At 34.3% G+C, this 16,432-nt stretch overlaps 7 protein-coding genes across 7 annotated transcripts; 4 read left to right on the plus strand and 3 right to left on the minus strand.

The window, feature by feature from the left end:
- Positions 1-1,093: 1,093 nt before the first annotated feature.
- Positions 1,094-1,950, plus strand: F10E9.5 (uncharacterized protein). Its single transcript, NM_066423.8, has 4 exons — positions 1,094-1,277; positions 1,321-1,515; positions 1,572-1,655; positions 1,709-1,950. Exons 1-4 carry the CDS (start codon positions 1,160-1,162, stop codon positions 1,909-1,911), a joined length of 600 nt encoding a protein of 199 aa, NP_498824.3. The 5' UTR covers positions 1,094-1,159; the 3' UTR covers positions 1,912-1,950.
- An 89-nt stretch (positions 1,951-2,039) lies between these two features.
- F10E9.4 (uncharacterized protein) lies at positions 2,040-3,308 on the plus strand. The gene is made up of 5 exons (NM_066424.4): positions 2,040-2,395; positions 2,547-2,660; positions 2,752-2,867; positions 2,910-3,015; positions 3,069-3,308. Exons 1-5 carry the CDS (start codon positions 2,052-2,054, stop codon positions 3,175-3,177), a joined length of 789 nt encoding a protein of 262 aa, NP_498825.1. The 5' UTR covers positions 2,040-2,051; the 3' UTR covers positions 3,178-3,308.
- A 1,200-nt stretch (positions 3,309-4,508) lies between these two features.
- F10E9.3 (uncharacterized protein) lies at positions 4,509-6,089 on the plus strand. Its single transcript, NM_066425.6, has 3 exons — positions 4,509-4,870; positions 5,112-5,729; positions 5,778-6,089. The coding sequence occupies exons 1-3, from the start codon at positions 4,510-4,512 to the stop codon at positions 5,885-5,887; spliced, it is 1,089 nt and encodes a 362-aa protein (NP_498826.2). The 5' UTR covers position 4,509; the 3' UTR covers positions 5,888-6,089.
- A 105-nt stretch (positions 6,090-6,194) lies between these two features.
- Positions 6,195-7,826, plus strand: F10E9.2 (uncharacterized protein). Its single transcript, NM_066426.2, has 7 exons — positions 6,195-6,258; positions 6,302-6,374; positions 6,846-6,893; positions 6,948-7,029; positions 7,078-7,356; positions 7,401-7,525; positions 7,573-7,826. The coding sequence occupies exons 1-7, from the start codon at positions 6,221-6,223 to the stop codon at positions 7,786-7,788; spliced, it is 861 nt and encodes a 286-aa protein (NP_498827.1). The 5' UTR covers positions 6,195-6,220; the 3' UTR covers positions 7,789-7,826.
- A 24-nt stretch (positions 7,827-7,850) lies between these two features.
- sas-4 (Spindle assembly abnormal protein 4) lies at positions 7,851-12,090 on the minus strand. The gene is made up of 10 exons (NM_066427.8): positions 11,991-12,090; positions 11,847-11,942; positions 11,422-11,766; positions 11,086-11,305; positions 10,511-11,043; positions 9,891-10,334; positions 9,462-9,620; positions 9,228-9,415; positions 9,120-9,179; positions 7,851-8,366 (listed from the first exon to the last, which is right to left on the minus strand). Exons 1-10 carry the CDS (start codon positions 12,081-12,083, stop codon positions 8,078-8,080), a joined length of 2,427 nt encoding a protein of 808 aa, NP_498828.2. The 5' UTR covers positions 12,084-12,090; the 3' UTR covers positions 7,851-8,077.
- Positions 12,091-12,179: 89 nt separating this feature from the next.
- Positions 12,180-12,762, minus strand: F10E9.11 (rRNA-processing protein FYV7). The gene is made up of 2 exons (NM_066428.4): positions 12,573-12,762; positions 12,180-12,515 (listed from the first exon to the last, which is right to left on the minus strand). Exons 1-2 carry the CDS (start codon positions 12,638-12,640, stop codon positions 12,248-12,250), a joined length of 336 nt encoding a protein of 111 aa, NP_498829.1. The 5' UTR covers positions 12,641-12,762; the 3' UTR covers positions 12,180-12,247.
- Positions 12,763-12,966: 204 nt separating this feature from the next.
- Positions 12,967-13,785, minus strand: F10E9.10 (uncharacterized protein). The gene is made up of 5 exons (NM_066429.5): positions 13,702-13,785; positions 13,547-13,651; positions 13,395-13,502; positions 13,232-13,348; positions 12,967-13,187 (listed from the first exon to the last, which is right to left on the minus strand). Exons 1-5 carry the CDS (start codon positions 13,780-13,782, stop codon positions 13,131-13,133), a joined length of 468 nt encoding a protein of 155 aa, NP_498830.3. The 5' UTR covers positions 13,783-13,785; the 3' UTR covers positions 12,967-13,130.
- Positions 13,786-16,432: the final 2,647 nt, after the last annotated feature.

The following is a 16,432-nucleotide window of genomic DNA, read 5'->3' on the forward strand; positions in this document are numbered from 1 at the left end:
ATTTGTTTTCTTGGGCATAATTATGCAACTTTTTTCGAACGAGGACCGAGAAAAAATGCGAAAAATCGGTGTTTGCACACAATACACCGCATTTTACGACATTTTGTACTTGCTTTGTTTTCTTGTGTTTTTCACCGATTTTTCCCGTGATTTCTTATTAAAACTGATAAATAAATATTTTTGTTAATGCTAAAATAATTTCCAGATGAAAAAATTGTGAATTCAGTCGGCAAGTAGCGGTAAAAGTGGTCAATGTAATATGATGGATTACGGGAATAAAAAACCCAAACTTTTTCCCAAACATGACACATATGCTGTTTAGATGCTAAAAGTACCTGATTATCATAACGAGACCGCTGAAAAAGTTTTGAGATTTTCAAAATTCAACTTTTTTTGTGAAAAAGTCGAGATTTTGGCACAAAATGTTGAATTATGAAAATCTCAAAACTTTTTCAGCGGTCTCGTTATGAAAATCAGGTACTTTTAGCATCCAAACAGCATATGTATCATGTTTGGGAAAAAGTTTGGGTTTTTTATTCCCGTAATCCATCATATTACAGTGACCACTTTTACCGCTACTTGCCGACTGAATTCACAATTTTTTCACTTGGAAATTGTTTTAGCATCTGCAAAAAATATTTATTTATTAGTTTTGATAAGAAAAAACGGAAAAAATCGGTGAAAAACGAAAGAAAACACGCAGAAAACAAAGCAAGATAAATGGCCGCTGAAATTTGTCGGGGACTCGGTCATGGCCTAGAAACCTTTTTGCCTCGTCCCTCGTTCGAAAAAAGTTGCAGCATAAAGGAAAAATAAAAGTCGAGTGAAACAATTTCTAATAAATAATACAACAAATATATAATTACCTCTGCAGAAACACTCGGCAACTCGTATCTCACTGTCGGCGACTCAACATTTGACATTTTATGTGTAATCTGAAAAATTAATTTCAAAATAAATATTGAAGAGAAAATGTTTTAACTTATAATTTTAAATCGTAAAAAACTCCGCCATTTTTCTCACACAACGACGCTCCGAAATAACGCGGCCGAATTTTTGTGAAACTTCGGCCACGTTTTGTGTAATCCTCTCGGGAAATAAATATTGTTAATTTCTTTTCGAAAAAAACTTATTTATTTAATACTTTTAATTATTTAAAATGAATAATTTTCTGAAACACAATGATTGGGCAAGAGATCCTGCATTCAATCATTTCTGGAGACACTATGACTTTTCGAATCAATGGATAAAGCAACATACAGATGCATCACGTCAAGGTAATTGGTTAGCTTCTGTTCTTAAAATGTTGTATATTTTCAGTTCAAATGCAAATGGTCCAGAGAGATAATCTTTCGACTGAACAATGTTTTAGTGACTCTGAAGAGCCGGAAGTGATCGAAAGACTTTCTCGGTGTGAAATATATAGTGAAATTGAGAATGAAGAATCAGATATTGAAGAAATGAGTGAAGAGATGAAAGCATTTTTTGCAAAAACACAAGAACATCGTCAAAAGTGTAAGTTTAATCGGAATTAGACGAATATTTGTTTTAAATAACTTTGTTTATTTCAGTAAAAGAACAAAGAGCGGCAGAAAAACGGAAAGAAGGGCAATCAAGTTCAAAAAGTCAAGAGGAATACGTTAACGTTGATAAAAGTAAGAAAATTGGTTTATTTAACGGTTTGATAAATTTTAATGGGCATTTTTAGTTAGTATACGTGGGCGTATAGAGCAATCAACGGATCACCGAAACGCCAGCGCCGAATTCATAGCAAAAAGAGAGAAAGCGAAAAAAGATTACGGAGAATCAGCGACAAAGATTCTAGCAATGGAAAGTACATTGGCAATGAAGTTTGAATCCGAATATTCACAAAATCCTCAGCTCTGGCCTAATATTCCATTCAGATTTTGACTATTCTTTATATGAAGCTAAAAGCATTTTTCGTGTCTACTGTATTTGTTTTTATGCACTGGTTTTCGAGCCGAAAATGTTTACCTGTTTCGTTAATTATTTCATATCAAATGTTTACCAATCTTTACAGAATTGTAAAAATGGGAAAGAAAAAGTTTATCGAGAACGAGGATGGAACTACAGAAGTCCAGGAAACAGAAAGTGAAGCACCAAAGGATAAAAAGGAGAAGAAAGAATATCGATTGAGAACTCTTGGAGCAAACATTAAAACATCAAAGAAAAGTTTCAAAGAACAATTTTTCATGAATTATGAAGATGGACTCAAACTAATCAAAAAGATGCGCGGAAAGGGAAAAGGAGGTCAACTCGTTCAAAAAGTGATGCCACGTCATATCTCCTTACCTTATCACATGTCTGGAAAAGCTGCAATGGAAGAAGCATGTGATTGGATTGCTCAAAATACTGTCGGAAAGTATAGAAAAGAGTAAGTTGATGAGTTAAAATATACAAAGAGTGTTAATTTTTAATTTTTATTCGTTATTCTCAAGAAAAACATTTTTTTGTATAATGATATGAATGCTGAAAACTGAATAACGATTTTATAATTCACAACGAATATTTATTTTTGATTTCAGATACAAAGGAATCGTCGTAGCCGTTGGAAGTGTCGATCTTGCATCTGCGCCACGTGTCATTTCCGACCAATATGCTTTCCATACCGATGTTGCAATTAATCAAATTGTTTTCATGTAAGATTTTGAATTTTCATAGGGAATTCATTTATTTTTAGACTATCAAAAATGATTCTCGTAATTTCAATAGTTTTGAATTAATTTCCAGCCCAAAAATCGGAGATCAATACGAAGCAAAAGTGAAATATGTGCAAGAAGGTCTTATGGTCGGTGTTGTCATGGATATGATCACAATTCACATTAAGCAGAATGACAAGACTTCAGGTAAATGAAAATTAGACTATTTGAAAACGGAGAAATTTTCAGAAGATCAAGTTGCAATTGATGACAAGATTCTAGTGAAATACAGCGGAATCCGAATCAAAAGTTCATTATGTCACTTGAAAGGAGAATATGTGAAAATGATTGAAAAGTGGGTTCACATTGAAGATTATTATTATTAAAAACTAATATTTTATTTTTCAGAGCCGAAATAAAAGAAGAAGAAGAAGTAGAAGATGAAGCCGATGAAGAAACGGATGTGAAGGAAAAAGTAAAAGAAGAAGAAGATGAAGATGAAGACATGGAAGAATAATCTGTCTCTGATTGTTATTCATTATTTGTTCTAGTAATTTTTGTTGATTTTTGTACTCTTTTTTACCTTTTTGTTATTTTTTCTGTTTTGGTTCTGACTTTATTTTTAATCTTTATGAACCTATCAAATTTATTGTCGTATTTTTTCTATAGTTGCTTCAGTTTTTTAATCTTCAAAGATACTTTGGCATTGTGCCAGCCGTTTTTGTTATTCGTCTACGGCTCTCTTTTCTTCAATTTTTATCCGAAAACGAAGAGACTGAGAGAAAAGTAGAAATCAAAACTTTGTGACAAGGATTTTCGTTCTTTATTCAATTTTTGATATTATTATGACTATGTACTTCCTAGGATATTGATCTCAATAGCTCCAATTAAAAAAATTGTTGGATCACTCGAATATGGAAATTTGAATGAGTTATTAGTGTGAAATCTGAACTTTTTTTAAAGTATTAATATCAGGAGAATATTTTAGCTTTTCAGTTATAAGTTTCTAGTTTCCTAGTCGATATCGTCAAATCATGTAAAATTTTCATATAGCCAGTCAGAAATAAGAAATTTCATGCTTCAACATTGAAATCCAACTTATCACAATTGATAGAAACAATCACTCTTCTTCCCATCTATCAGTTTCATCAAATGCTTAAAAATCATAATTCTCCCTGTTTTCCAACCAGTTTTAATCGATACATGGACGCACCTACAGAACCCCAATTTTCTACCGTACCACTCTTATTCGTTGCGAGACACAACCAACAGCCACCGCCTTTAGTCTATGTCTCTACCACCCAAACACTATTTACCGCATCGTTGCCGCGGTTTGTTCGTTTCTTTTTTCACTTGGTTTCAAGTTTGCTTGGATTCATAAGGTTTTCAGCGTTTTAAATTTGTCCCAGATTTGTGAATTTTCTCATACCATTTCGAGAATAGATATAATCTTTAGCCCAATTGATCAATATCTTTGTACTATGCACTCCGATTTATTATCGTTTTCAGCTATCTTAAAATTGAGAAATACTATTTTTAAATATCGAATCTTACCATTTTTATAGTTAATTCTTCAATAAGCCATGAAAAAAGAAAATTAATTGGTTAGGGTCGCTTCAATTCGTTACCATGTTGAGCAAAAATATAAATTTACCACGTTTTGATGAATGTGAAATCAAGTTGAATTTAGTATTTAACAAGTCCATAAAAATAATCTAATGAATTTAAATTTGAAAAATCCGCGATTTCTGTTTTATTACAGCTCTATTTGTTGAGAAAATTTTTTTTTTGTATTTTCTCCTTTTTTGGTTCAAAAATACATAGTATTTATAATGAATTATTTTACAGAATGGCTTCAAAAACCCGGCGCGGTTCAAGCCTCGCGAAAAAAGAAAAGGAAATCAAAAAAGAAATTGAAGAAGATAAAGAAGTTGCACCGATACAAGAAGAAGATGATGATGGTCCACCACCGATTTTAGAGAGAGAAGCCAGTTGTGGAGAGAATGATGATACAGATGGAGATGGAAAAGAAGAAGATGCACAAAAGGAAGATGATATTGATGGAAGTAAAACGAAGAATGAAAGTATTCTTGAAGCATTATCTCAATTTTTCACCGCAGATGATGCTACTGTCAAAAATCGTCGGAATAGTCCACCATCGGAGTCTTCATCAACCAGAAATACACTTGGACTCAATCGTGGAGGGGCAAGTGAGTTGAAAAAAAATCGTATTCTATAAGAAATATTCGATCTTGAGAAAAATTTGATAATTTTATTTTGCATTACCAGTAAGTAAATGTATAAAAATTTAATTTTTTTAATCGAAATATTGTACATTATTAGTTACTAACTTTGAAGTTTAATATAATTTTCTGGAAAATGCCCAGATACATAGCAATTTCCCTATTTTATAATCGACAACCTCCCATTTTTTAAAATTTGAATTTTCAGTTCCAAAGGCTCTTCTTCTGAACAAAAACCTTCGCCCTGTACCTTCAAAGACACCTCCAATTGCTACAACACGTTTTGCATCTCTTCGTCATCTTTCATCAGCCCCTGGTACATCAGCGTCTACTTCCGGATCACCTTCAGTTGGGATTCGCAAGTATGGGGTCCCACCGCCGATGCCTCGATCTCTTCGTAATATTGCGGGAAGCATAAATGTTGTTGGGTCAAATTCGTCGCTCGGGCCTGCCAGACTTCTTGAAAGCCGAAAAAGACATTTCGATAAGGATAAAGATGGGAAGAACCCGAAAAGATCTTCACTGGTAGCCTACAATGGGGGGAGAGCCGGTGAAAACTTCCGAAAAGTGCCGCCTTCCGCAGTGTCACCAGCTCCAGGATCAGGTTCATCTGCATCTTCTGGAACATCAACTTCATCGTCCAATGGTATAATAGATGTGCAATCAATGCTCCGTGATCAGTCGCCAGTCAGAATGCAAGTGATGGTTGGAGGGGATCACGAAACTAATGGAGATTCAATTCAAGAAGCTATGGAATTGGCTAATGCTCAAAAGGAAAGCATAGGAAATATTGCAAGAGCATCCAGCCATCACAATATGCTTCTTGGTTAGTAATTTAATTTGTATAAAAAATTATAATTTGTTAATTTTCCAGGTTCGATGATTATTAATGGTCTCAACACTCTACAATCTCGGGATAAGGATGAATACACTAATTTCTCATCAGACCTCTTTTCCCTTATCACAAGATATAATATTAATTAAATGTATTGATCGTCACTATATCATTTTTTTTTCTCTTTTCCTCAGACTCTCCAAATTGACCCCGTTTTTAAAATCTACTTCATTCCTCGTTTCCAATAATTGTCCCTTCTTGTTTTATCCATGGCATCATTGAATTGAAAAATAACAAAAACATGATTCAAGTCAGAATATTATTTATAATAAATAAATGATATATTTAATAGAACGTGGATGCTTATTGTTAAGATCGAAAGCGTAGATAACAACAACAAAAACTACAGGAACAGGAAAAAAGAAAAAAGTTCCAATTTTCAATCATTTTGTATTTTATCCGATTAAGAATCGATTTTAGTGATGTCGCAAAAGAAAAAAGCGAGTCTCTCTAAAATCCAGTAAGTCGTTTTGATTCAACACTGATAATTGAAATTTGTTCAGTACTGGAATGAATTCCTCATCCAAGCAAGTCCTCTCATCAACTTCTTCAGCAAATGAAAAAACTGAAGATGATGTGAGTTTCGTTTGAATTAAAGGTTTCGAATATTGACAGTTTTCTGGAACGCGAACTTAAACGCACAGAGTAGGTTTTACAGCGAAATAAATTGTCCTGGTAACTTTTCTAATTTAGCGATATTCTTGAATGGTCTTCGTGTTTACGTTAAGATTACGATAAGTTAAGCCTACTGGAGCTGTGGCTATATTACGTAGACGTCTACATAAAAATGAGAATTTCCGTCAACTTACGCGGCAGTGTCTCGCCGCGCGAACAACGAAATACTGTAACTTGTCAATTCTGGGTCGCTATTGCATAATATTTTTATTTGAAAAAAATCTTGGCGCTTCATTGGAAAAAGATATTTAGCGGTCCATAGATCTACACGAGCTACAGTAACCTGCTGTGGCGAGGTATATTTATTTGTGCATGAATTCTGGGCGGCTTTCACTTTAAAATCTGGATATATTGAAAATTAATATTTTTCAGGTCGGAGATGAAATGGATTTTTCATTACAATGTGATGCATGCAAGAAAGTAAGATTGTTTTACAAAATGCAGGTTTTTGAAAGATCAAACCAATTATTCCAGTTAATCATTGGGTTAAACAATTTGGATCGTTTTGATTGTGGGCACTTCTACTGTCTGGTGTGTAGTCCACTTCAGCCAAAAGGTAACAGAAATTGATCAGAAATCTGATAAAAAGAGTTCAATCTTTCAGAAAACCACTCGTCTTGTGCCACTTCGACATCTCCGTCAAATGCTTTTACGCGTGAAGTCTCACCGCAACAAATTGCTGAGCATACTGGAGAATTGTCGAATAATGGAGCTGAACGTGGAAAGATTCGAGGAAGTACTCGTGCTACTCGGAAAGGATCTGTGAACAAATCAAAAAGTGGAAGGACTCGTCGACATAAGAAGGTTCCGGATCAACGTCTTTGGTACTTTTTGTACCTTTCAAAGCCAGTCGTTGTCAGCCTTCCAACGGATGCCACTTATCGTAAGCTTAAGAATCTAAGATTTTTAAACAATTATATCGTTCAGACGATCTGATGGCTCGACTCTACACGCTTCTTGGTGTCAGCGGTAAGACCCATATGATTACTCTGAGAACTCAGAAATCATCGAGTGAAGAAGGCGAAGGCGAGTTTTCTGGTCGAGGTGACCCGGTTAGTTTTTTGATATTCTGAATATAAAAAGATAAGGATGATTGTAGGCTCCTCTTGAAGTCGGCGATTCGAAAACTCGTCTCAGTGATCTAAAGATTACACGTCACAAGATGCTGCTCCTGGATGTAGATGATCAGAAGAAAGATGGAAGTGGTGAGGAGAAGAAAGAGAAGAAAAGTGCGGAAAAAGAAAAGAAAATCTCACACGAAAATGTTCAAAGTTTGAGTCCGTCGAGTCGTGCAGAAGATCCGAGATCATCTTGAAATGTCTCCAGTGTTCCAATAAATCTTTGCAATCTGAATCCCGAATTTTGTGCAGAACATTTAAAGTTAAAATTGTTTATAACAGTCAATAAAATAACCATGAAGATCAATATGAAAGAAATGGGGGAGGGGGCAAGTGAAAATTGAGATAGTAAAAAATGATTGAATTATTTGATATGATTTTACAGGAGGTAGAATTAATTATAATTTTAGAGCACTCAGGAGTGAAAAATAATGTCAATGGAATAGATATACAAACCACAAGTTAAAATAAAGGGGTTGGAATTTCTCATTTTTTCCACTGGAACAAAGTTGTTTTCCGACGTTTATCGCCTATCATCTCTGCAGTTTCCAATGTACCTTCACACGTGGAAAGATTCACTTCAAGTCTCAATGTTTTCTCGCTGCATTCAGGTCGTCCAATGATCTTGAGAATATACTGATTGTTGAGACCAGTCGGATCTCCCTGATACCAACGAAGACGGAATTCTGGCTCAACGAGCTCAAAATCGTTGTAATCAGTGACGAGAACGTAGCGACATTGATTGTCGCGATATGTGTGTGTACCGGGATTGTATCTGAAAATTTGATAGGTTTCAGAGGCAAAAATATTTATAACGGGGTTTTAAACCTGTTTTACTAACTTTTTGAAGAATTGAGGTCATATTCCTAAATTTTGGGTTAGACAAAAATTATAGAAACATGTTTTGTTTGAAAATATATTATTTGCTAAAATATCGTTATACTTATTTGAGTTTTTTTAATGAATAAATTAAAATTCATCGAAAAACTAACTAAGGAAAATCGATGAAAATTCTGTTTCAAATTGAGTTTGAAATTACAGTACTCTTTGAAGGCGCCAAATTTTACAATTTTTTCGTTAAAGGACAGATTTTTAAATGTGAAAATACGTGCGCCTATAAAGACTGTTGTAGTTTGGTTTATTTATCTTTTTTCTAAACTAATAAACATGTTTTTATCAAAAAAAAAAGGGGCAAACAACAATTCGACAGTAACGCGATTTTTAAACTACAGTAATATTTAAAGGCGCACGCCTTTTCCCATTTAACTAAATTTTATCGTGCCGAGACATTTTTTGCCGCAAAATGTCACATCTCTTTTTTTATTTTTGTTTCGTTTTATTTATGTAATTTATTTATGTAACCACTTGTGATGGTTTGTATCTATTAATGTGTGTGTGTTTTTTTTTCTACCTAACGATATCTTCTATCGTAATAAATTAAATTAAATTAAATTAAACATCTGGGTAATAGTTTTGAGATTTTAATGGTTTTTCTGAATAATTAATTGGAAAATGAATAGAGACTCACTTTCTCGAAACTTCTTGATTGCTAAAATCCTTCGTAACATATCTTCCGTCCCTATTGAAGCTGAAATACGAAATTTCCGATGAACTTTAAAAAAGAAAATAATCTTACATTTCAGTTTTATACATTCCGTTTTGATAAATCAAATCAGTTCGAACTTCTCGTCGTTTAATACTTATCAATGTTATGTTATTTCCAGGACGAAGTACTTCAACTTGCCTTTGAAATGTATGAATAATTGAAATATTGTATGTGGGGAGATCAATTCTGACTGTTTTATCAACTGCGGATATGTAGATCTGTAAATTGGTCACTTTAATTGACAAAATTCCAATTAAAACTTACATTAACAGCGTTCTGCCGATTAACCCATCGAAGATCTCCATTGGAATATTCGAAAAGAAGACCGTTAGCTATTGTATCCGTCACTTTAGATGTTTCTCCAAGAGAATCTCTGTAGATCGTGCATTTTCCAAATTTTCCCGGCATTTCTTTGACTGGCATCTTCAAAAAGCATGATTTAAAATTTTTTTTTGACAATTTTCGGTAACTCGAAAACTATTGATTTTTAATTCTGGGAATTTTGAAAAATCGGAACTTTCGGCAAATGCTAATAGTAAGCTGTAAATTTTTAGACTTAAAAAACTATTTTTCAAAAATATTAATTTTTTAGTCGGGAAGAAAAAATAATTTGAAATTTTTTTTGAATTGATTTTTTCAGAGCAATATTCTAAAAACAATTTTAAAAAAACCCTGCTTTGATCTAAATATTACCATCAAAAACTCCTGTGGTACAGCTTCCAATGATTGTTCATTTGGTTCATCTGCCCAACTAACACCTCTTTCTCGATTTGATGTAGATGGTTTTCTAAATGTTGTCAACGAAGATGATGATGGATGTCTAGATGGACCATTTGATGTTATCGAAATTGGAACACTTTGATTCAAAACTGGTGGCACTGGATTCGAAGTTTTTCGATTCATTGCAACCTTCGCGAACATCTCCTTTTCTTTATCGTCGCGTTCTTTTTCAGTACGTAATTGTTTTACGCGCTTTTCTAAAGTCTGTAGAGTGCTCTTTAGCCGGTTTCCGTCTTTCTGAAGCTTCTCGATTTCCTCGTCTTTTTTCTTGAGCTTTTCGTCTCGAACACGTATATCCTGTCGATATTGTGCATTCTTGGTTTCTGATGCTCTTAATTTGTCGCGGAGAGTGGCTATCTGAAATTTGACAAGTTTTGCTGGATTTTAAATTAAAGGTTTTATAATAGAATTTCAACTTTTTAAATTCTCAATTTATTTCAATGAAAATTTTAGATTTTGCTTTGAGAAAAATTTTCAATCGAAATTTCGTGGTTTTTCTCGAATAACTATTTCTTGCTTAAATTCTTAATTACCGTTTCTGTGAATTCTTTATTCCTTTCTCCCGTTCCTTTCTTCAATATCTTCTGATCTCGTTCAAGATCTCGTTGATCCCTCTTCAATTTCTCGTAAAGTTCATCATAATCTTCCTTAATTTTCTCAAACTTCTTCTCAAATTCTTCCTCAACTCCTTTTTTGCATTTCTTAAATTCTTCTATCAGTTCTTTCTTAAAATTATTGACTTCGGAAATTTTTTCTTCGAGCTGTCGTTTTGTGGTGTGCACGGATTCTTCTGCATAATCCAAGTGAGCAATAGTGTCTCTCAGTTGTATGTTCAAGTTACGATGACGTCGAATTTCAATTTCAAGTTTCTGTCGGTCCAGTGATGATCCAGGAACATGTATTGGTTGATCATAAACGTGCTCGGGTCGATTTTCATCTTGAACATTTCCATTCTGTGGATTCTGTCGTGATGAGTTCATCATATCATTTCGTCTCAATGGGGCGGTCACAGTAGGTCTTTCATGGTGTTGTAAAAGGCTTATTCCCGTTTGAGCCTCACTTCGAACTAAAAATCTAATCAATCATGTTTTTTTTGTTATTAACCTACCAAGCTGATTAATTCTATTGCTGCCAAGCGGTCGAGCCTGTGGTGTTTCCAGAGAAATTCCTGATAATTCTTGCATTGAAGACGGCCAATTGTGATTATTTGGGCCAACGCCTAAATCGTTCATAATTGGTGTAGACCGAGTAGGAGGCTCAGAGGAGTTTGATGGTGCACAAGATGATGGCGTTGCCAGTGATGTTGTGATTGTTGAAGCTGATCTCATCTTTAATTTTAATTAATTAAATTTTGAATTAGAGAGTATTCGTAGGTTTTGATTTTTGATACGTAAATCTATTCTATGTAAAATTTCAATTATCATTCTGATTTGGCTGTTCTTACCGAATCCATTCTTCTCTCAAAAGCTTTGAATTCGGCAGCTGCATTTTTATACTTTAAAGCATCATCAGACAATTCATGATCTGAATTAACAAGAGTCGAAGGTTCATCAGGCACAAAAGAAGGCATTGCAGATACTTCATCCGTGTCATTGTCTTCTTCTTCTTCAGCGTGCTGTCCACTGTGGCCATGCTCTTCAGCAACGGAAGGTGCGGGATTTAGACGATTTTCCGGCGAAGATGACAATGATGGTTGATCCATTGGAAGAGATGCGGTGGTTGGTGGACGGGTCTCGTCTTCATTTGATATTCCACTGTCCACGGTTCGGGCAGAGTTCGGGAGAGCATTCTGGAATAATTCTACTTAATATTTATATTTAACTAGTCACCACAGTTTTATAACGTTTGTATTTAAGATATTTTACTTACCGACAGACTAAACCTAGGAACATTAATAGAAGGACTTGAAGCAGATGAAAGTTCCGACGTTGGAGGTGCACCAGCAGATGTTTTGTTGTTTCTAGGCTGAACTTCATATATTATTTCGATAAGCCTTGTATTTGCACAAACTACCATTCTAAATCTTGCTGTTCCTTGTCCTTTTCTCAAAAACGGCCGAGAAGGCTTCTGTTCACCGTCGGCACCGATATTTTCATCGGAAGCCATCTGAAGGCTGAAAAGGTTTTTAATAAATAATTGAATTATATTTCAGAAAATAAAGTATACTATCGGTAAGAAACGAAGAAACGATAAAACTATCGATTTTTAAAAACACAACAATTTCATTTCAACAAAAAAAATCTGAAAATATAAAAGACAAAACAATTAGTTCATTTCTTCTCCTTTTTCTCCTTATCCACTCTTTTCTGTATCCTCTCGAGAAGTACATCCATTTGAGCATTCAGATTTGGTTGTCCTTTTTTATTTCTTTTTGCCAATGCCTGATTCATCTTCTTTCTTGATTTATTTGTCGCTGCAATCGTCTCATTTCGCTTTTCTCGTTCGGCTCGCTCTCGTTGTTTCTCCTCTTCTTTTTCTTGCTTCAGACGAAGATATACGTCTTGTGCTTGTGAAAAGCTCATTTTCTTTTGCTTTTTCCTAAAAATGTTGATGATTTCAGATATATTAGTTTTGAAAATAGGAAAGAAAACTTACGATTTAACTTTTTTGGGTGGTTGCGATGCCACGGCAGTTGCATTGTCTGTCTTTGATCGATTTCCCATCTGAATAAACGATTGAGATTTCTAAGAAGAGATTATGTGAAATTATAAAAGCGTTTTGAAGGGATTAAGGTGGTAAACGGTATAATAACCACAGCGGGGGGTAACGAGAGAGCGTGCAAGACGAAGATGACGCAGACAATTCCCGCCGTCGTGCTAGGGAAAATGCTAGTCCACGGCCATCACAATTCTAGGCCATTTTCAAAGAAAACGGAGGGAGGTTCAAAATTTAATTGTTTTTGTTGAGAAAAAGAGAATTAATTCGAATTGTCCCTCATCATCCGCGCTCGTGACATGAATTTCGAAAATATAATTTATGCCAGTAATGAGTATCAAAATAATATTTACATGAAATGAATTGAGCAAGAGTAAATATCACAGTTCACATAATATTTTTGATTCCTATAAAATGTTTCATATTTGATAAAAACAATGATACAAGTTTTTTCACATCGATTTGAAGAAGATTGGAAATTCAAATATGTTGGAAGGATTATTGAAGTGTGAACGCAATTGTAGCATGTAAAAGGCATAAAAGTATTGAAGATCCCTGAAAATATCGATTTTTAAACAATCGTTGATTGGTAAACCCACAGATGACAGTAACCACTGATCAGTCCATTGAACTTGATTTACTTCAATGGAAAAATGAATTTCTATTACAGAACTAATACCACCAAGTAGAGAACAAAGTACTGCAGATGGCATTTCCTTTAATTTCAATATTTATTTTATTCCTCCTTCCTATAAAACTTACCATAAAATTGAATGTAAGAACACATGAACTACTTGAATAATATATTGCAATTATTAACCAAGAAAACGATATTACCATTATAATCGGAGCTGCTATCACCGGAAAGTACTGAAAGTTATGTCATTTCTTTATGGTACCAAATTGTATGATACCTGTAGTAAGTGCCGAGTACTTCCCCATCGAAATTCCTTCTCAACGACACAGTCATAATTTTTGCAGTAAAGAAGATTCCAGTATAATAAAGAGCAGGAAATAATCTAGAATTATAGGTGTAAACTTGAATTTTCTATTGATTGGTAATTCTTACGATGGAAACAGTGTAGAGGTACAGTGGTAGGCGTGTCCGAGGATATGGAGAACTTATTATTTTTGGTATCACTGTGACCATCCTGAACACATTATTATTATTGTAAGAAGAAAAAAGAAGAAATGAGTTAAATAAGGATGTCAATGGGTAGATACTTGCAGATAACTATTTGTAAAATATAATTTTATAAGTTATAAGTAACGGCCTTGATCGTTTAAAGGATACCGTTTATTTTCAAATGAAACTATTCCCAGAATATCTATTTCAAGAGTATCTGGATTGTCTTAATGAAATTTTCAAACTGGTCGTATTTTGCTAGTTAAACAAATTGATAGAAACTATTCTCGCCAAAATGCCAAATTATCATAGATATATAATTTTTTTAATTGAAATTTTATTGTTCACTGTCAAAAAATATCAGTCCTTATCATAATTTTGGAGGATTCTCTATTAAAAATGAACAAATTATTTCTACGAGTTTTTTTTCGGATTAAAAAAACTAACAACTTTCTAGAAATTAGATTTACATTTATGCTCAAAATTGCTGGGAAAGCCCACATTTTCTTAGAATTTGGCAATTTACCAAAAAGTTGACTGAAAGTTTTGAAACATCTAAAATTTATTTAGGTTTTAGGTTTGAATTACTATTATCCAAAGAATTTTACGTTTTTTTAAACGCAAAGTACCGTATTTCCTCGTCGAAAATCGCAAAATTTCGAATCTAGGTGTACAAAATCTTGGCTTTTTGAAAGTAACAAATCGATAAATTCAAAGCTAATTGATAAATTCAATTTCTGGTAAAACGGAATTTCTGGCGTTTTTCAAATTTCATGTCTTGAAACATGTGTTCTTCAAATAACAATATTTCGGAAATTTTTAAGGTTTTCTGAAGAGGTACGATATTTGTGGCTTATGAGAGTCCTACATCTATAGAGCTTCTGAATTTCTAAAACTGGAAGGCAAGAGGAACGTAATTTAAAACTGGGCAAAGTTAAAACCGAACGTGGAGCACAAAAGTTATGATGATCATAAAAATGAGATGGATATTGAAAGCATATAGTTGAAAGAAGAGAAGGGTCTCTGGTGCATGTAGTTGAATACTTCTTGTGCCTTTTTCTTCCATCTTCTCTTTTTCCTCTTCTCAATGTCTCTCTTTCATCATAAACAAAAGCCTGTGATGACTGACTACTTTGTGCAGTGTCCTTCTGGCCCATTCACAGCCTATTACTCTCACATGGCAAACGGCAAAAAGAACGAAAAAAGGAAGAGAAGCAAGAAAAAGAAAAATGAATTGTGAGATGTATTCATAGCATTCTTATTATTCGGTGACAAAAAACCACAACCAATATCAAAAAAAGAAGACAAATGAGGAGAAGAGCAGAGAGAGTGAAGAGTGAGAGTTAGTATGAGGGAATTATCCCCTCGTCTCTCAGTTAATAATCTTATCCCTTTTTGGCTGGTGATTGTTGACATGTCTTGTGATATGTAGTTGTAGTTTTGGATGAAGAAAAGGGCAAGTAAAGAGCAGCAGTAAATGCTCCTGCAATCTTAGTAATTGGAAAACCGAGGCGAGACAGAAATTCCGAGTGCACATTCGATTGACATCAGTGTTCATTACTTTTTGAAGCAGCACATCGTCATACACGGCTTTTAAAGATTGAAGAACAGAAAAAGAGGTATAGACCAGTAATTTCATAGGGATAGGTGCGATTCACGTCCAGAAAATAGCTCGGAAAAGGGAATGCAAAATATGCAAAATTAAAGGAAAAACACAAAAGTGTATAACAGGCATTTTGTAAATTGACGACATTTGCACCCAAGGTAGGGCACTTGTGGTTGGGCCGCGCCCCGACACGCCACGATAGAATATCTGGATTTTCAGTTTTAGATTAGTTATCACTTTTACTTGAATACTGAATCGTATTCTAGACGGTTCCAGTGGAAAAATTAGTTGTAGGCAAGACTGAAAACTGACAACGATACGTACGCCTACCTCGAGTGCTTACAGTCAAACTACACGAGAACAGTTTTTTCATTCTTTTTGCAATTTTTTGTTTCATGTTCCACAAAATGTTTTAAGTAAGCAATTTATTGAAAAGTAAACAACGGAGTACCCACCGGAATGCAACAAAAATAGGATTTAAACAAATTGAGAAAAATTCAAAAATGTTTCGAAAATTCTAGATGTAATCCTGAAGTGTAATCTCAAAAATTATTTCAAGTACCGTTTGCTCTTGAACATGAAATGCATATACTTCAAGTTGGGGGCTAGATTTTTCCCAAGGAAACACAGAAATTAAATGAGAAAAGGTTATGGTCTATTCAATGCTCACCTACGTGCCCACTCGCCTACGCTTCATCCCTGTCACGCAACTTGATCAAGTTTACCAACGGTCTACCTGGTTATGCCTACTTCATAAATGCTTCGAGATCTTCCCGTCCTGGCTACCTCACTCCTACTTTGTGCACACCCCCTACCTTCGTGCCTTCATATTTACCTATCGCATGTTCTCAAGCATTTTTTTTTATTTGAAAGAAGTATGTTGTAATTACAAATGTTGCCATTCTGTTTTTGTCTTCAATATACTCAAATAACTTGCGCAACTCGTGATTTGCGTTCATTATTTTCATTCTTCGTATGGCTGCTTGCTACACTTTTTGCTCAGCTTGTGATCACCCCTACTACTGTTGCCATAGGGATAACGCGTTTTCAGTCAGAAATGCATTCTCC

Source organism: Caenorhabditis elegans, chromosome III (assembly GCF_000002985.6).
Source record: "Caenorhabditis elegans chromosome III".
NCBI lineage: Eukaryota > Metazoa > Nematoda > Chromadorea > Rhabditida > Rhabditidae > Caenorhabditis > Caenorhabditis elegans.